This window comes from Cryptomeria japonica, chromosome 3 (genome assembly GCF_030272615.1).
Source record: "Cryptomeria japonica chromosome 3, Sugi_1.0, whole genome shotgun sequence".
Taxonomy (NCBI): domain Eukaryota; kingdom Viridiplantae; phylum Streptophyta; class Pinopsida; order Cupressales; family Cupressaceae; genus Cryptomeria; species Cryptomeria japonica.
Genome location: NC_081407.1, coordinates 502,392,751 through 502,413,684, shown reverse-complemented (window position 1 = coordinate 502,413,684; position 20,934 = coordinate 502,392,751). Strand labels below are relative to the sequence as shown.

The following is a 20,934-nucleotide window of genomic DNA, read 5'->3' as shown; positions in this document are numbered from 1 at the left end:
AATATCATGGAGGGTTTTGTTCTTCCTTTGTGGTCTTTGTACTACCAGATGTATCATCCATAACTTTACATGCTTCCATGGGTTGCTCTTCATCGAGAGTTGTAGCTTCAAAGAAATTTACATGTTGGCGAAAATACCTAATAGTCTTCCATTTGCCAGTGGAATAGTCCATTCAGGAAACTTTTCTCATCTTCAGAGCAATCTTCCAGTTCAAGCACCCCTTCATAGTTAGGTTGCATGCCTTTCCTCCCTTCATCCATACCTAACTCTCCACCCTTGGACTCTGAGTTAGGGGATGCCATTTTTTTACTCACCACTTGATTCCTCAGGTTGATGACGTACTTCCTCCCATCACTCTCGATCGAGTGTGTTTCACTTCCAATTATGATTCGCCTTGGTTGTAATCAACCATCCCCTCCCAAGGAGTGTGTTGTACGCTTTCTTCTATAAACGAATGACTACAAAGTCAAAAAAAAAATGTTGTGTCCCAATCATTGCTTTTTGTGCCATCAATGTTCCCAACTAGCTCGATGATGCGTTGGTCGACACCTACCAAGTGGAAGGTCGATGCCTTGAATGTCGGCCTCCCTAGACATTACCAAGTGTCTTCTGGTAGTATGTTTACTCCCAAGCCTCCTTCAACAATGGTGTTTGTTAATTTCTTCCCCATTATTTCAATCTCAATGACCGTTGGCTTCCTCCCAATGCTCACCGTCAGCAACAATGGATCACTGGCCTCATTCCCTTCATGTGGTGGTTTCCTTGTTGATTCCTCTTATGGTTTCTATTGTTTTTGGCTAACTATGTTGTCACTAATCATGTTGGTAATCGCCACTCTTAGTTGTGGCATAGTTTGAAGGTGGTCTGCCACCTTGATGGGTATGGTTGTTTGTAGCACCTAGCGAACTATGTGATTCTTTGACTCTCGCAATGACGTACTTGCAATTCCATTCGAATTTATTTGTTCCTTCGCTAGCACTTGTGCTACTTCGGCTTTGGCTTCTCAGAGTCTTTCCTTCTCTGTACAAGAGTCCGAATACACCACCTTCTTCATTTGTGCTCTCGTGATTGACAGAGCTACCTCATCTTGTTCTTCCACATCTAGCATATTAATACCCTTTTGCTTTGGGCAGTCAGTGTCTTCATGATTCCTTGGTGCACACCATTTGCATAATAATTGTATGTTGTCTTTCTTATTCTGAAATCCTCTTGAAAAGTCTCCCCATTTAGTTTATTGTCGGCACTATATCATAGGACGTCCTTTGGAGTCGTACTATATTTGATTTCGCCCTCGTTGATTTCCATAACTGCCTCGCAATACATTATGTGGTTTCGATGGGCTAGACTCTCCTTGTGTGAAGAGTACCTGCATACTTCTAGTCTTCAAATTATATGGACACTCCTTTATTGAATGACCCATCGCCTGACAAATCTCACAAAACATCTTTATAGGACAATTACCTTTTGTGTGCCCCTCAATTTTGCACTCAATACACCATAGTCCATTACTTTCTCTATTGGTTCCTTTCTTGGTCTTCAATTCTTTCATCATTCTCAACATATCTCGTGGAAGGGCCTACACGATTTTGGATTCTTCATCATTGCTACCTTTGGTGCTCTCATCATCGATCTTCCTCTTCGCTCGGGAGGATGTTTTGTTTTCACTCTCGATGTCCATCGCCCGATTGTAAGCATCAACATATGAAGATAGAGGCACAACTTTCATCTTCTTGTCAGCAAAGGGATCAATTCCTCAATGAACCACCTCTTCTTTAACCTGTTAGTTGGCTGGTGTTCCATCTTGTTTAACAACTCTTTGAGCCTATGGTTGTAAGCACGTACACTCATTTTTCCCTTGCTTGGTATTATAGATTTTGGCCATGATCTCCTTGTCATCCCTCAGGTGTTTGAACTCCTCTTCGAATGCCTTCTTCAGTTCACTCCACCCGGCCTTGTCCTTAGCACCTAGGTTTGTGTACCAGTCAATAGCGATTCCCCGAAGGGTGACGAGAAATGCCTTCAAGCAATAATTGTGGTCATCTTGACCATTCGCCTCACATATCATTATGCATGTCTTACAATGTTGTACGGGGTCTTTTGATCCATCTCCTGTGAACTTCAGGAGTTTTTGCCTCTCCTGGGTATTCTGGTTGTGCAACATTGTCCTTGTTTGGAAGGTATCGTGTGTGTTCAACCAGATTGGACAATCTTGCTCTCCACATTCCAGTGCCTCTTGCACTCTCGGCCATGTGCGAACTCTCTATGCATCCACCTTCTGTGTCTTCCGCACCTTGGTCACCTTCGTTTCTATACTCTATCCTCCCTAGAGTCTTCGGCTCAGGCCCCCCTTTTCTCAGTTCCTTGACGAGGGGCAAGTTCGTGCAAATTGGTTTCGCGCCTGCTTACTCCCTTGTGTGCTAGACTTGGTGGATTGTTCCGACCGCTACGTTTCGATGTTTTCCCTACACTCTTGGCCATGCGTGCGTCTTGTTCACGTCCACCTCCAATGTCCACAACACTTTGGGTACTTCCAGGTGTGCCGGACCTAGGTGGACTATTCCGATTGCTACATTTCGGTGCTTTCCTCGCACTCTCGGTCACGCATGCGTCCTCCACACGTCCACCTCCAGCATCCCAACACTCTAGGTACTCCTAGGCTTTGACTCGTCCCTGTGCTCCCTCCAGCCAAGGGTCGGCAGATCACCTAATCACTTGGTCTTGACCACCTTGTGGCCTCTTTCCACCTTTATTAGGGTCTATGGGCATGAATCACTCAAGGCTGATCCGATTTCTTTTAAGGCAACAACGCCAAAATGTTTGCTACTATAATTGATAAATTAAATACAGGACATAATAATATACATGACAATGCATACCAGACACAACAGTAAAATATATCTTTATTTGCACATGCAATTATTACAGAGAAGAAGACTAGAGATGGTCCACCAAGGATTACAATTCATCCGACTATACTGTACTACCTTCCTTTGCAGTACACAACATATTTAAATGACCCGACAGTTGCCGAGAGGAACACAACCGTCAACCAACCTGTTGGGTCAAAATTTTGTAAAATCGAGGAGGCTTACAAATGTGGATTTTCACCACAGTGTGACACAATACCTCTCAGAAGGCAAGATATGGTCTCTCCTATTTATAAGGGAAGGCTCCTCCTTTCTACTACAATCTATATCTATTCTTAATCTACTTGCTAACTTTACACTAATTTCAAGATGATACAATAATTTAGTTCTCTTTTTTTAGAACAAGTATTTTTCCAATTCTCTATTTAGAATGGATTTATTTTCTTAAAACTGAAAACAATAAATCTCATTTGCAGTAATACTAAAATCTATGCTAATTGAGAAGCAAAGTTTCCATAAGAGTACAAAGCCTCTCGTTGCTTCTCTTTTCTAAAAATAACTAATGGGACAGGAAAGTAACAACGAAGCTCAAAGTCTTCTTTTAATCATTGTCCTATCAACCTTTTACAAATGACTCTTTTTCTAGCAATTTTTTCAAAATAACAACTAAAGCACAAAGTCTTTAGGCTGCTATTCATATACAACTTATCAATAACATAAACAACGTAGATAATAGGCAAAAGATCAAAGTCTTCAAACTATTACCCACACCAAGTTCCTACTCTCGAATTCTCAAAGTAACACAAAGTCTACTTATATGAACTCAAACTACTCTTCAATATTTCACACAAATAACACTGCTCAACTTTAATTTTCCAAGAACATAAAACATAAATGACATAAGAACATCTATATCATACACAAGATTGATTCCAACACAAAGTTTGAAAGCCAAACTTGTCTTCTCTTTGATTAAGCTTGCAAATTCACAATATGAACACAAAGTCTCACTTTGCTTTTCACTTCGACAGAGTTTTGTTGGATAAAAATAAAGGTCCTCCCCCTTTTTAACAATGAGCACCCTCATATATATAGAAGAGGTGCAATGAACAAATAAGCAAGTTACAACTAACTCATGACTAAGTCAAAGAAAGAGTTCGATTTGACTAAGACATATGCACTCCTAAATGCAAAACTATGATCTAAAGTGACACATGAAGATGTCAACTGAAACTACAAAATGCCACCACAATAGAGATGCATAAAAATGACTAAGTGTATAGAGACACATCTTTATTATGATCATCCTTCTTCAAAAAATCTTCATATTGTTGTCAAGTAGCTTGTATTTCAGAATCATCTGGTGTTCACAATGTTTGACGCCACTGAAGATGGGGAGAAAACCATATAGAAGTCTTGCTTCTTGTATTTCATCTTTTTTCTGATTTGAAGGGGGTGAAGTCATTTGGTAACTATGACTACAACATGTTTGAAAAAAGTCTCTTGAGTTAGCTGAAAACATCTTCACGAAAAACACCTTTTGGAATGCTGAAAAAGATCTTGTCTTCAAAAGTCCTCCATAGGTAAAACTTCATTTCCATACTTAGCAAATTTCTAAGTAATCCATTTGAAACACATATTTACACTTAGAAAATTTTCCAAGTGTTGGTGTCAATCGGGTTTGTAGGCCCGATTTACACCTAGGATAAAACTCATGAAAAGTTTGGTGCGACTCGGGTCTACAGACCCGATTTACACCTTGGAGGGTAAATCAAATATAAGTGTAAGTCGGGTATATAGATCCGATTTGCACTTGAAATGGGTAAATCAATCATAATGGTGTAGGTCAGGTCTGTGGACCCGATTTACACTAGGGTATGACTTGGTGGAGGTGTTGGTCAGGTTCGTAGGCCCGACCACCAAAAAATGCAATAAGTCAAACAAAGACTTTTGGTGTTGTTCAGGTTCATAGGCCCGAACTACACCAAACATTAGGTGTGGATGCAAGGTAGTGTATGGGTGACGTTTGGGTTTGTAGGCCCGAACAACACCAATAACATGGTGTAGTTCGGGTCTACCAACCCAAGCAACACTAAAAGGTGGCAACAATAATAATAGTGCAATTCGGGTTTGTAAACCCGATTTGCACTAGGAAGACTAAATGGTGTAATTCGGGTTTCTAAACCCAATTTGCAGCTGGTCACTTAGAATTTACAAGACATACAAAAGACCACGAAACTTCAAATGAAGATTCCAAGACGAAAAATCACACATGGGAAGTGACACAAATTACCTCAAAAGGCATGCATAGAGCATATAAGCAACAAATTGGACAAAAAATTGTAGGGTTACCCCAATTTTTCCTAAAGCCAAAATTGGGGATGACACAACTAACACATTAACTACTCTAGAGTGACAACCCACTTAATACAAACAATTAATATATTAGCAGATAACAAATATTATCAAATATAACCATAGGCATTTTATGCCAACTACAAAAATCCTATGTCTTTATTGAGTAGTTCCATCCAAGGATCAACAATGTGCTGCAAGGGCTCAAAATGGGGATGAAAATCCTCGTTTCAACAATGTGATTCATTCAAGATCATAGTTGGCACTAAAAGATACAATTTTGAGATCTTACTCCTAATTTTCAAGTTGCAAATTTTATTAAGGAATTGTAGGGATAGTTTGTGGATGCCATGTGTGGGTGTGTCTTCTTATTAATGGCAATTAAGGGCGTGTCTTCTTATTAATGGCAATTAAGGGTGTGTGTTCTCATTGATGGCGATTGATGGGTGTGTGTTCTTATTCATTCATCTTCATTGCTGGTTGCGGAGTTTGAAATAGAGGATAGGTGTGATTGTGGTTGTCTCTATCAATGGGAGTCTATATTCCTTCATGGCGTGAGGAGTCTTGAAGGAACGCTTGGACTTAAGGAAATTTCTCACTCTCCTCATTGGTGCCAAGGTCTTGGTTAGTGATTGCATGTGGTTTCAATTGGGGGAAGCATAATTAAAATACTCGATGAGTTTTAAAAAAAATGTGTTTTTTTGCTCTGCAAGTTTAGCTACAAAATTGCAAAGAAAACTCGCCGAGTTTTTGGCGAGCTTTTCACAATAAGTCGGTGAGTCTTTGGCAAAAACTCAGCTGCATAAAAAAAAGAGGCTCAGATGCATCAAAAAATAATCTTAAAAAAAATTCTTCAAGACAATCTCCTTCTCTTCATCAGAATATGTACATGAAATATAACATTTGAGTATAAGTGACTTATATTTTAAGTTATATTTCATGTATATATTGGCAAGATATTTGAGGGTAGTTTTAGATCTCTCGGAGTTATAATGCATATTATAGGTTTTAGAAGATCTTATAAATTTTCCGACACAATCAAATTTTAGTAATCAGCAGGCTCCTATAAGCATTCTCTCGCTCTCTCTATCTCACTTACCTTATCTGCCCTAAATTCTAGACTTATCTCTCTCCCCCTCTCTTTGCCACTCTCTATCTTACTCTCTCTTCCCTCCCCCAAGATCTAGACCTATCTCTCTACATCTCTCTCTCTCACCCTCAAACCCCCATGAGGGGTGCTATCCTCAACCTCATTTTGGCGATGTGGAGGAGCCACAACACTCCTAGGACTAGACTGTCTAGTTCTACCTCTGTGCTAGTTTTCACTAAAACTGGGAAGAGGAAGATGTAAAATGTTTTGATGTAGTATTTACTTTTAGTTTTACAAAAACACTTTTCTATGTTCATTTTGTTTCAGACTATCAGCCATCAACATTCCACATAAGGATGCCATTTTGTACCCAATTCGCATTTAAATCAATCAAATATAACTAGACTCAGCTTGTTTCTTTTATGTATTCATTTATTGACTCACTGGATGCATCTCCTCATTTGCAAAATGTGGTTCTAATGAAATTTAAGCAATTTTTTAAGTTGCCATGTTTTTTGCCGAGTTTTTGCCGAGTTTTCGCTGAATCGCATTTTTGGGCCTTGCCGAGTTTTTGCTGAGTCCATGTTTTTCAACTATGGGGAGAAGTGCTCCATTTGGCAGGCTTGAAGGGTTTTGGGGGCTGTCATCACTGTACCAGGAGTCTGCTATATAGTTTTCAGATTGGGAAGTTGACTGAAATGAGTTTCAGACTTGCGAAACCACCTATTCCCAGCCTTTCAAAACATCATCAAGCTCCCTGATTACTTTCCACCCCTATCGCTATAGGCAGGTATGTTCTTTGATGATAAAGTCAATTTATTGAGATTGTTAATGGTCCGGTCTGCTATGTTGCCACAGCAACTCTGGAAGTTAACATTTTCTGCTATTTGAGTTATAATCTTTAGCATTCTCAGTTGTATATTCAGTTGATTTCATTTAGCTTTCTGTGCATTTTCATCCTGCTTCAAATTTGAATAGTTAATGGTGAAAAAAAACATTGTAAACATCCTCTTGAATTGGTAATTGCAAGGTATTATTTATTTGCCAAAATATCAAACTGGTGTTAGTAGAAAATTCCTTACAAGCTCATTGCTTTGAAACAGTGTGAGGTTTCATTGGTGAGAAATAATGTGGTTCAGGTCAGAATTATATGCATTAATTTACATCAATACTCTGTCATACAATGTACAATTTGTAAAGGTGAATGATAAATCTCAGACCATGGTGTTAGTGATATTTTCAGTCATTTATTTTCTGAGAAATGTTCGTCTACAGCAGATATATAAATGAAATCCTTACAGTATCAGTTATCATTCCATGTGTAATGAATAGATGTTAAGTTGAGTTTCAATATTGGCATAAGGTCATTACTTTACAAACTCTAAAAAACCAACATCGTACAAATCTGCAAACAGAGAATTTTATATCACTCTTGCCAACTGTTTATCAAAATGTTTATGGGCAAAATGTAAAAAAATTGGGTGCAAATTGATAGGGAAAGAAGGGTAGGATTCATAAATGATAATTAGAAGCAAAAAAAGAGGGTTAGGCAAATCCATCTAAAAGTAAAGGAGCAATTTGAGAAATCAAGCCAAATACAAGGCTAGAAACATTTAAGAGATTTTTTTTAAGTAGGGGATAAATATTAAATAATGAATTGTGAGCAATTAAACTAATGAATCATCCATGCGAGATGGGGAAGAGGGGCAACAGCTACACTTCATTGAAGACTAAGTCTTAGATTCACATGAAGTGTTGGATGTGTTGAAGCACAAGATGAGATATATTACAAGAAGGCCACAAGAAACTTGGCACATTAGCCCCACCAAAAAGATGCCGAGGCAAACAAAATGGTAGTTCAAGGAGAAAATATGAGAGTTGTTCCCACATCTCCTCAATGACTATGCTTTTGTAGGACCGAAATTCACTCAAATGAGAAGTAAGATCTATAAGGATCAAGGAAATCTAAAAATCCATTTACCAATTAATCAAAAACAATCAACAAGTCTTTATATGGAATATTTCTTGTATGGTAATGAAAATATTGATTAGCATAAACCGTAAATTTGAAATTGCTAGTTTCCACAAACAATAATTGTCAAACTACCAAAATAAGCTATAAAAATCACTAGTTAACACAAGTGACAATGTCCAAAGTCCAAACAATTGATATGGAAACATAGCCACTAATCTACATAAAGTGGCAGTTTTTTCTTGAGAATTTATACAAGCAAAGAAACGACAAAAAGATTCTCTTCATTTAGAAGCCCTTTGTAGCATGAAATAACACTCATTAGGAAGAATCGGAGGTGGACAATTTTACTATTGAAGGTATGTCAAATTACTTAAGCATTGAATTGATTGTAGAAGAAAATAAATGCAAAGCAAATAGTGACTAATGGAGAAAACAAGATTAAGTGATCTTGTGATTGTACAATAGAATATGAAAATGTCCAAAGATATGAATTTCTCCTTTGCAAATCCCCTTTTATACCCCTTTTCGAACATTTGAGAAATTATACTTTATTTCCCCATAAAGTGACTAGAGAATCTTAATTTCTTTTTGGGCCCCAAAATGAATTACTTCATTTTAAAATAATCAACTTCATTAAAATAACTAATTAAATATAGGTTACCATAAAAAATGCTAGTTCAAGACAATTTAATCAATTAAGAAAACAATTGACCCCTCCAATTTTCAATTTCAAACATTCAATATGCAACATTTTGTTACTGCTTATTTTCTTCTCCCTTTTGCGCTTATTATATATGAAGCTCCCCCTAATTCTCTTTCCTAATGAATTCAAGCACATATAGTGGTACAATGACTTCCTCCTCCCTCTTCTTATGTTCCTTCTTCTCCCTCCCCTTTTTTCATACAATAGAATTTTCCTAATAAATATTATCATGTGGTAATTCATACATATGGCATTAGACAACAAAAACTTATCTATCCCAACTTCTTTTGCTTCTACTACCATTGGTCTTCCCCTCTACCTTGTATCACTTCCAAGAATCCCAAACATTACCATCTCAATAAATATAATACAGCACCTACTAAGGTGGCTTCTATGCTTGATTCCATTCATCACAATGACACAAACATTACCTTTTCATTTCCTAAACTTCCTTTTCCGTATGAATTCAAGACAATCTATCTCTCTTGACTATTGTTGGTTGTCACAATGCTAGAATTGCATGTGCATTGGTAGTTAATGGTTCAGGTCCCAAACATTTCCAACAAGGATTTCTTACATAAAATAAACGTTGACACCTCTCATTTGCAGAAAATTGACTTATGAATTAAAGTATTTAATAGTATTAGTTAAGATCCTTGTGATATTATCTTCTTCCTTGATTCTATCACCCTCGTTACACTTACCATGTTATTCTATGTAATGCCTAGAAAGTGTATAACATTTTCCTAGACAAACCTTAGGTCCATGTGATGAGGGTCATCCCTTTTAATCTTTATCAGTCATTAAATTTTATTTGTAATAATAAGTCTTGCGTAATTCTCATTGATGAAGATCCCTTCCAATATTGTCAAGCTGCAAAATCACGCATTCTTCTTAATCTCCAAGTTCACCTTTCTCCTTGTTGTGACCTTTTCACACATAGCCCCATTGCAAACAGGGACCCCCTCTTTCCTACTTTTTGTGTTGGTTAAATTAGGGTTTTGGCAACATAGTGGGCAATTTTGAGTTCCAGTGCCCGAGTCTCGGATTTTGATCATGCCTAATCATCATTTAGGGTTTTGAAGTTATAGGATCAAGTGTGTAAAAGTTAAGATTTTAAATGATCCTAATTTTGTCCAAGTGTAGACCTTTTGAGCATTAACATGTTTTTGAACATCCTTGTCGGTGATTTTTAAGTGCTAAGGTGTTTTAGAACCTTTAGGAGTTGTTTTTTCACTCCTAGGAAGTTATTCAAGTTGATTTTGCACTTTATCCTAATAGGTTTCCTTTTGTTTCGCTCAAATTTTCATAAAATTGTCTAAGTCCCAATGCATTTTATTGAAAATTCTAAGTGTCCAGATGAATTTGAGTGGTTAAATTGTTAAATTCCCAATGAAAATCCATATTCTACGGGTCAAAATGTCAAAATTCCTGATGGGAGGTACTTTTCCCCCAACATTTCCAATGACCCGTGATTTTCCCCCATTCAAAATCCTGATGGGAGGTGAATTTTCACTGGATTCCTGATGGACCTAATTGTTTTTCCCCACTCAAAATCCAGACATTGGGTGATTTTCCACCAGAGAGGTAAAATTTGACTAAGTGTCGGAATTCTTCCTGATGACCCACGATTTTCCACCAAGACTGCGGATGACTTTAATGATGAACAAAATGATGATTCCTGATGCCTATTGATTTTCCACTAGGACTTTTGTGACGAGATTTAAAGGATTTTTGTACAAATAGTGATTCCAGACATAAGGCGAATTTCCACCTGTGACGATTTTGATGATTTTAGGTCCAGATAACTGTCCAGACAAGGGTCGATTTTCCCCAAAAGTGATTTTTGAGCTGAATGACGAGATTTAAGATGGAATTTTCATTCCAGACAGGGGTCAATTTTCCCCTAGAGGCAGATTTGTGCAAGTTTGATGAAATTTTGTTGGGATTTTTATCCCAAAATGGGACAATTTTCCCCCAAGGATATTTTAATGATTTTTAATAAGTTTTCATTGGGATTTTTATCCCAATATGGGGCGATTTTCCCCCAAGGGTCAAAAAATTGATTGAATTTTGAATTATTTAAAATAAATTGACCCCAAATTTAATTGTTTTTACAAATGTTGACGATAATTTAAAAAATAAAAACAATTAATAAATGATTTGCAATAAACATTAAATGATTTTTACCTTCTAGAAGAAAATCAGTTTTCCCCAAGCAAGTATAAGTATCAAAGTTTTATCCCACATTGCTTGTGTGGTGAAGACTTGTGGTGAAAACTAGTTTAAAAGAGGGAGGCCAACAATATTATAATATTATATTTGCCAAGTGTGTTCCTGATTTGGGCGATTTTTTTTTTCAGTTGGCGAATTTAGTGAAGTGTCAAATTGACACCATTGAGGCTGAAAGTTGTTTCCATTGTCTATTTTTCTTCCTTTCCAGCATTAGGCGATTTTATTTGACAGCCATAGGAGAGTGTTTGAAGGCGAATTTTCAGACTTTAGCGATTTTCCTTGGGTGGCGCCATTGTTGAGGAGAGGGCGATTTTGTTTGGGGAGGTTATTCCTCCATTTTTTGGTGATTATCCTCCATTGTGGTTGGCGCCATTGCTAGAATTTATTGTTGTTGACTTCAGACCTGCACATTTTCCTCCATTGCTGAAGTTTTCTTACCTCCATTGTTGGCTGGAAACACATTTTTCAGACATACATTTCATTGCCAGCTGATTTCCACCTTAGGCGATTTTGTCTCGGGGCTGTTTGGAGAGGTTTCATGTGCATTTTCAGAGCAATTCATTGCTGTTGCAGGTCTGAGACGCCATTGTTACAGGCTGTCCTAAAAAAAAATCATTTCCAGCCACTTACCTACCTTAGCGATTTTACTTGGAGGGCGTTTATAAGTCATTTTTCCATCATTTCCAAGGTTTCTTATCACTTTGCAAGGTGTTGGTAAGTCTGAAACCATCATTTTCAGACTTGTCCTTAGAAAAGTTTTATTTTACCAGCCATACATACATACCCGGAATTGATTGTTTTCACCATGTGAAGAGTGTTTTCGTCAAATTTTTGCATAACACGCGTTTGCAACATGTTTTTAGTGACTGATTTGTAGAGTTGCAGGTTGTCTTCAGACTTGCTAGCAGCCATTGTTGACTTTGGGAAGGTGTCCTTAGACAACTTTTGAGTGAAAATTCTACTTTTCACACCTTTCCCAGTTCATTTCCCGATCCAATATACTCCTTTGCACTCTAATTTGGATGAAATTTCTAGGTATAAGGAGGTGTCTTCAGACTTTGTTAAGTTTGAAAACTGATGATTTTAATGAATTTCATGAGGGTTTCATACCCTAGTCTTGTCACATTTTTGTTCTATTTTCAGAATTCATTGAGAATGTGGATAAAATTCTTGATTTTCATCCATAAATTTGTCTAAATCATGAAGAAATCACAACTTGTTTAATTCTAAAAATAGTTGTCAAGATAAATTTTCCAAGGTTGCTAACTTCCAACTTCATATAGGTGCAATGTCGAAGTTCGGAATTAGCATTCGGAAGGAACAACAAAGGATGCTTGAGACAAGATTCTATCTAGAATCCAAGATGTCATCCAGATGGAAGGAGATTACAGACATGAACATGCATTTCCTGAACATAAATGTGGCAACAGATGTTTGGAATTGGAAGCCAGATTCTTTCCCTAGCTTATGCAAACATTATGAAGAGTAGTATTTATCAAGCCGCCGGGTTCGTTCCCACAGTCCATATAGTGCAGTGCGCTAACCCTGGAGTGTGCTCGATGTTATGATCCTCACTCTCGAATGATCAAGATTCCTAAGGGTGCCATAATTGCCTACCTTGCTGAGGTGTTTGGAATTCCACGTGGAGCAGACATGAAAGATAGAACCAAGGATGAATATGAAGAAAGATATAAGAAGATGGATGCACGCAAGGCCATAGTGAACAAGGAGTGGATGATTGAACCTAGGGCTCATCATTCCAAGGCTCCCAAGACACTCATGTGCACAAATTTGAAAGAGAAATATAGCGATTTGGTATTCCTTCTTAATCAAGTGATGGGGATGCCAAAGGGTGGAATATATGATGGATGGATGTTCTATTTCATCCAGGATTGTCTGAAAGGAACATTGATCAATTGGTCAAAAATCATAAGTGAATCTAGATTTTCAGCTGAGGAATATGGAGAGATCCAAGTCATTCGCCATAACTTCCTACTTGGCGTATCTACTTGCGTGATTTGTTACCTACAAAGGATTGATCTGCAGAGGTGAAGTCGAGAATGAACAAGGGCAGTACAAGAGTTATGAATGTTATCCACAACTGAACATGTATCAAATTGAAGATTATAAGAGAGTGAATGATGCATTCACTATGTACATAACATGGATGTTGCAAGGCGGAATCCACAGGAGGTTGTCCAAGGAGGCAACAAAGCTGATAAAGAAATATGGATCGTGGCACATGCAGTTTCCCACTTTCACATACCTTAGGATTCATGATTTCAATCTGAACCTTACAGGCTTCCTAGGTATCCTACAGACAGAATGATATAACTTGAGGTGGTGAGATAGCTTCTAGAGTTTGATTCTATCCAGAAGGACAAACACAGAATGGGGATGACATTTCCTATTTCCATAGGGAAAAACATTGGAGGTTTGCTATTCCACCACTGCAGCTAGCACAACAGTTGAACAACTTGCATTTTATTGATTTGCAACATACAAGAGAAGAGAAAGATTTGATCCCAATAATCCCAATAAAAGTTGGAAGGATCAGGGGAGATAAGCTCATTCACAAGGTGCACATAGAAGATTATTGAGCCAACCTAATGGACAAGCAAGCAGTGAAAAGAAGATTGTGGTCCAGAATGTCCATGGATTTCATAAGTGTGGACTTTTCCTCATTTCTGATCAGATATTAGATGACAAGGATCATACGCATCCGCAATATGAGAATGAAATGAAGAAGGCTATTCTATTGCCTAATTGGTCAGAACAAGAAGTGACACATTTGAGTGTATTGATGAGAGAAGTCTTGAGTTTCTCCCGAGGAAGGGTAGACAGTCAGATGAACAAGTTAGTTGACATGGGTGTTTCTTCACTTATGAAAAGATGAAACAGGAGGAATCCGCTTCCGAAGATGATCAAAGAACTATCAGCGACATAAGGATTCATGCGAATGAGGAGAATCAAGCTCCCAAGCGAAGGAAGAGCACACTAGGAGAAGTCAAGGCTAGAGGGAAGAATATTGAGGAGGTTAAGAAGAAGAAGCAAAAGATTATCATTCCTTCACCTATCATTCCTTCACCTCCCCTCAGTGTCTCATCAATCAAGGAAGTTGAAGTGCCCGAATAGAACAAAGAGATTAAACAATGTTCCAACACAATGATATTACCAGAGAATGTTCAAGATTTATATGCCACTACTACATCTGCTCCACCTAATGAAGATGACGATCAGTTGGGATCTACTATTGTCCTATTGGAGGTTAGTTTAGGGAAGAATGTATATGATTTGACTAGGGATAATCTTGATGATGATGATGATGTTATCTCGGCAATGAGAGAGCTTGATCGAGAGATGTGTCTCAATGATGATATGGAGATGGCTGCTATTCCTGATAGGCCGATGAAGAGTATGGAGAAAAGTAAGAAAATGGTAGAGGCGTAGCCGATTGACGATATTGATGACTACTTAGCTAGGAGCAACAAGGAAAAAGAACCAAAGAAGGCTGAGATTTTGTTACATATAGCTAGAGATGAGATAGGAATGCGGATTGCGCAGGTGGTTGTTCCTATTGGAGATGTGACAAAGGATGTTGCTACTCCCATGGATTTCTAGATTAATTTAGTTGCGCTTGGTCGTACTACAAAAGAGCAGGAATTCCAGGAAGTTGGTGATACTCTCAAGCCGATCAGTGCTAGATTGGACCGGGAGATTGAAAAGAAAGAGAAGTATGAGGAAGAAAATATTAAACTTAGAGAGTACATTGCAGGGATAAGGCGTGAGAATCCCACCCTTATTTCCCCTATTGCAGTTGATCGTGGACTACATACACATTATGAGGCAACGAGAGATACGCTCTTGGAAGTGGAGAAATGGATTGAAGATACGAAGAGACAGGCGGATGATTTCCTTACTCACTTTGTCCAGGATTTTGACAGGACAACAAGGCTCATATTCAGGATATTCAGGATACAGTATTTGGAGGGAGTTTGGGAGGAATTCCGACCTATTCAGGAGAAAACTATTCCATGCCTCAGAGCTTTGAAGAGAATTCCTATGTCCACATTGATCAAGTAGAATATTGTATATAATGGAGATAAATACGATTCCCATGGCTAGTATTGTTCATTGGCCATGAACAAATCAACTTATGAGCACGCACAAAAGGATTGTGCGGAGATGGAGGGATCAATTCATGATATTCAGTCAAAGATCCTTTCCTCAATGGAGGGGTTATTGGGGGTTGATGTCAGTGAAGCCAATGGTTTACAATTAGCAGAATTGAGAGACAAGATAAAGTTCATGTACTTCAATCAGTTGGATTCTTTGAAGAGTCAGATGGATGACTTAGTTTCTTTGTTGATTCATGTCCACAATTCGTAGAAGATCATGCCAGATTGGGAGAAAACCTTGGATGCGTTGGACGTGATTGATCTACAACAAGATACCTTACCCAGCATGTCCATGGAGAAATTAGATTCTGTATTAGCTACATTCTTGGATTATGTTGTGAGAAAAAGAGATGCAAGACAAAATATTCTAGAAGATTCCTTATTTGGTGACTAGGTGTCTTTCTATTGGGCCATTTGTTGGTGGCTCCATTTTTTGATGTAAACCCTAATTAAGGCAACTTTAGGGCTGTGTTGGCATGATCTTGGCCCTTGATTTTGATTAAATCTTGGCCATCCATTTTGTATGAGACTCTATATATACCCCATTGCCTCTCATTTGTAAGGGAGAGATTTTGAGAATTGTTGGTAAATGCTGCAGATTTAAATATAAATCATTGTTCAACTTGATGGTGATTTTTGTTTGTGTTGTCCTGCATTCAAGGTTCTCAATTCCTCCAAGTTAGATTAGAATTTCCTTTCATGTTTGTTAGATTGAATGAAGAAATTGTTGAATATTTTTGTGTGGAATCCATTTATCCATACCACTAGCCTCTTGTTGATTGTAAGTGCGCCATGCGTGGTCAACTGGAGATTTATGTAAGCTTAACTTCGATTATTATGCGTCCATTGTTATGCATCAACTTGGATGGTATCAATGTTTGATGGTAGTAATTTGAAAATCTATGAAATAGATGATTGCACTAAGATTGTGTCAAAATCTGTTCGATTTGATGGTGAGACCTTGCCTAGTTTGATTCCACTGAATTTGTTCCTCACTTCTTGCATTCTAGGCTTTAGAATAGAATTCCTAAACCCTATTCCCTTTTGCCCCCTTTTTTTACAAAGTGTTGCTAGAATTAAGTCAAGAGCTTCATTGCTAAATCCTAAGCAGCACACCCATTCCATATTCATGATAAGCAAAGTTGATTTGAACAATTGTGTAAGTCCCCAAGTGAAAACAACAATTCACATCGACCATTGAGTTACCCACTCGTCAAGACCTGGGTGTAGAAACCTTGGAATCATTTTAGTTGATCTTACCCTTAGCATCTGAGGTGATTTTGTTCAAGAGAGGGTAACGTACTTTGGTAGTTTATTCTGATGCTTGCATGTGCATAAAACACACATCAACACTCCTCCACCTCCTCATGTTGAGTAAACTTTTGTTACTCCTTCCTCTTCAACTCAAGATGTCACTCTTTCTTCTTCTAATTACCCATCCTCCTCTACTCCCAATTCTTATATAGAAAATGGTTGGGTTCTTCAGAATTGTTTTTAGATTAAATAGTTGGGGGTTTCTATTGGTGCCCCCACCCTAGAAGTATACCAAAACAAAGAAAAAAAACCATAAACTGCCATCACCATCCTCCCAAAACAACAGACTATGCCACACCACCCCATCCAACAACATCCTTAATCTCAACTACATGTAAAAAATGCATAGACCCCACCAAAGAAAGGTCCAAAGATGGGAGGTTCATCCCTTGCAATACCTCTACCCTCCATTTTGCCCTATGAACCATATTACCATAAACAATGGTATGATCTCTTGTTACTCCTTCCTTCATGGGTGAATATAAAATTAACCCATAAGACTTCAACATTCCTTCTTTGCACATTGACCCCCATATTTATGATCAACCTCCGTATGCTTATTCACCAAATAATGAGTGCACATTTGCTAATGGTGCTAAACCCAGAGACTCCAATGGTGAAACCCTTTTTCATTCCCAATACTTGAAAGGTCCTAGGGCACAAGATTCAATATTCTTATCAAATATGGATACAAAGGAAATGACCTTTAATCCCATGAAGATGGTATCCCTAGCCTCTTAAAAACTAAATCATATCATTATCTTGCATGTTCTTAAATATATCTTCCTCATCATTCCTATATTTCTTCCTACTTATTGGTCTTGTATAGTTAGGACATATGCTAACACAGCCTTCTCATATTTATCTCATATTTTCTAGCCTATGATCTTATTATACTTTTACTCCAATTCCACATTGCATGTTCCCATGGTTTTCTCTTCTTGTTTCCATGTGGCCTAATAGATGACCTTCCTATAATACTTTCATGCTCTTGTTCCTATTTAAAATCATAGGTTGATGTGGTTTTCTTTTCTCTCACCGTGATGTCTCGCATAAAACCTTCTCATTCCTATTCCATATCATAGATTTACATGGTTTTCTTTTCTCTTACCATGTTCTTAGCATATGACACTTCATCTACTTCCCACTTCCATCATTCAAATTCCCTCTATTATAATTATTCTCTATAACCGGGAGACGCATCTCGAAGACGAAGATGCGTCTCGGATTCTTTTTGTGCACGCAAAGACTTTGTTTTGGGTCAGAGACCTCACTTCCGCATCTCCCACCATCTCCCTGTCTCCCGCCAACTTTATGGCCATCTCTTGCTCATCTCCTCTAGGAAAATTCAAGTTAAAGGGTAAAAAACAAAACAAAAACATTGTTTTCCCTCATTTATCCACTATTGGAAGCATTGAAGCCACCCTTGAAGAGTGAAACGCCCCTAGAAGACTACAAAAGTTGCCCAATGTCGGGTTTGAAAATCATGGCAATCATTTGTTTACATCTATTCCAAAAGTTTAACCCCTATAAGTATCACATTCGATGAGACCAACTCACATGCATTGTGAATGCTTCCACATTTTGCATACATGTCATGTCAAAGTTCTATGTCATGATATTTTTTGGAAATTATTAAAATATATTTAAAAATATTGGCATCTCCAAGTACCTCCGTCTCCTATCTTTTAAAATTAGCCGTACCAATACCCACCTTCGCCCCCTGGTGACCTTGATTATTCTCTATGGTCCATTCTTCTACTCAAGATAACAATCACTCTCTTTCCTATGCTTGTCATTCCACATGTTATTCTTCCCTTCTAGATAATCCTTGCTCCTTAATACTTTCTTTTCTACATATACATGTTCTATTATACTTCCCTATTTCTTCATTTGTTGTAGTTCCATGAACCTTTCTATATGTTATGCTCCTTTGCTAAGGTCAATCCTATGGGGTCATGTTTGGCAAACAACCCCTTTTGGTTTCCCATCTTCAATCATTTGTATTCCTACACATGTAACTCTTCTTTTCCTATTTGATTATGCAAATTCATATCAATTAGTCAATCTCTTACTAGCTACCTCTTCTTTTGTGCATGTGTCATTCTATGAGAAAGTAGGATGATGATCCTAAATTAGTGATCATAATAGTACTATCCTATTGGGACTAACTCCAATCTCATAGGACCCTTTGTGCCCTCTTATGTGCATGTGTCATACATTCAAATTTCTTGTAATGTCCCTTATTTTATGACTTAGGAAATAGGGATATTTATCTTGCTAGATCACTTGTAAGAGATGTCTTTCCTTAATGATCTTGACTATATGCTGATAATACTGTGTAGATGATATGAATTATGAAATATAACTGATATTGAAGCTATCTCTGATATAACTAAAATTGTATGCACAAATATTTGGTATATTGAATAATAAGATGAGTTGCTATCTCAGATTTGAAGATGAGTAAATATGCAAAGAAATCTTGAATGTCGCACTGGATTTACTAATGTAAATCTCTCTCTACTACGTAGATATGAATCTGCAGTATCTTGATGTTGCTATGTCAGATTCAGTTCCTTAAATGCATGCAAATATCGATATAGAAGCCTACTGCTCCTTGTGAATCTGCAGATGCTAAGTGGTCCTTGCTCTTCCCAATGTGCTAATGTCAATAAGCAACGATCCTCCTTATAAAGATAGCTATAAGACTGCAATGATTTATATACCAATATGAATATGCAGATTTAGATGTTGATATCACTTTACAGTGATATGTTGCTGTTCCTGATATAAAGTTATATGCTTGCAACAAGAGTGGTGCTCTTCCTGATTTCTTACTTTAGTTATAAGCAACCTGATTTGCCAAGAGGAAAGAATGCTCAACTTAGTAGATCCAAATAGGATACAAGTAAACAAAAACAATATTCAATGCCCTTAGAAATGATTGGGATTGTCTTCTTATATGATGGGGATGAGGTGTCTTAAGAGACATGTCCCTTGTCTCTTCCTGATCGCTGCCCCTTATTGTCTTTAATCAGACCTCTTCACATATAACCATCATGGTTATGTTCATAAAGCATAATCACTCCATTAGCATCGTGCCTCTTTATTAAGATTAATATGTTCAACTTACTGTCATATAATATTAATTGGTCTATCCATCGATTAAGGTTCTCAGGGGACTAATATTTGATTAGCAAATCGATGGAAATCAATGTTGATGTTATTCATTAGTTGACCATCTAGCAATATACAGATCGCTTATCACTTCATATTTATGGATCCTCAATACCTGGTATCATCGATGTCTTCCTGGATTCAATTAATAATATTGTCCGCTGTCTTCATGATGATCTTTATCATTTATTGATGTTGCCATCAATCAATGTTGCCTTCCCATTCACCTTTGGCCACGTACATCGTCTATCTCTTCTACAATTTTGTCTCTTCTTAGAAACTTCACAAAATTGATGGAGCATGTGAGATACCAGTGGTGTATTGTCGAGGATGGGGACACCACATTTCTTTATACCCACTTGCACTCCAACTAAAATATGAAATTTGAAATTGTAGACATCAGTATCTGATTAGTATATTATCAATTACCATGGAAATAACTATTTGAAACTGTTGCCCTTTTCTTTTTTAATTTTTTTCAATTATACAAATAAATTTTCTATTTGATGAACAATTGTTGGAGTGGTTAACATCAAGACATCCAAAAGATGCTTTCAATGGATTGGGAAAATCAGTCGGGTCCCAAGGATCTCTTGTAGATCCTCAAAACATGAATCCCACAATGATGACCAAAAAATCAATGAACTCTCAACGATGTGAGGAAAACAAGTAGAAAAAATGGGATCACAATGGGAGGTGTGCCCTCTAGATTCCTACATAACTAAGTGTCTAAGACAACCCTGAAGACAAAGATCATACTCCCATTGAACATTAGTATTTACAATACAAATCTCAGCAGTTAAATATTTGATCATAACTATAAAATGGGAAGAACAAATTACATAAGCCAACAAATAATTACCTGAGAACTTTGAAATGTCAAGGTTGGTTGTTGTTTAGGAAATTGGATTGGTAAGATGAAATGTACCTGCAATATCCTTATATGTGTATTAAAAAGAGAAAATGGCACAAAAAGATGTTTTAGAAAAAAAGATGAAAATGACATTAAGATAGAAGCTCTATTTTGGAGAAGAACG

At 37.4% G+C, this 20,934-nt stretch overlaps 1 protein-coding gene across 3 annotated transcripts in view; it reads right to left on the bottom strand.

Moving 5' to 3' along the window:
- Nucleotides 1-20,934, bottom strand: part of LOC131044746 (uncharacterized) — a 228,526-nt gene that overhangs the window by 22,434 nt on the left and 185,158 nt on the right. For all 3 annotated transcript variants that reach the window (XM_059218421.1, XM_057978163.2, XM_057978172.2), the window contains one exon: nucleotides 20,760-20,825. In XM_059218421.1, the coding sequence (XP_059074404.1) occupies nucleotides 20,794-20,825 (32 nt within the window). In that variant the 3' untranslated portion in view covers nucleotides 20,760-20,793. The remainder of the gene's footprint in view (nucleotides 1-20,759; nucleotides 20,826-20,934) is intronic.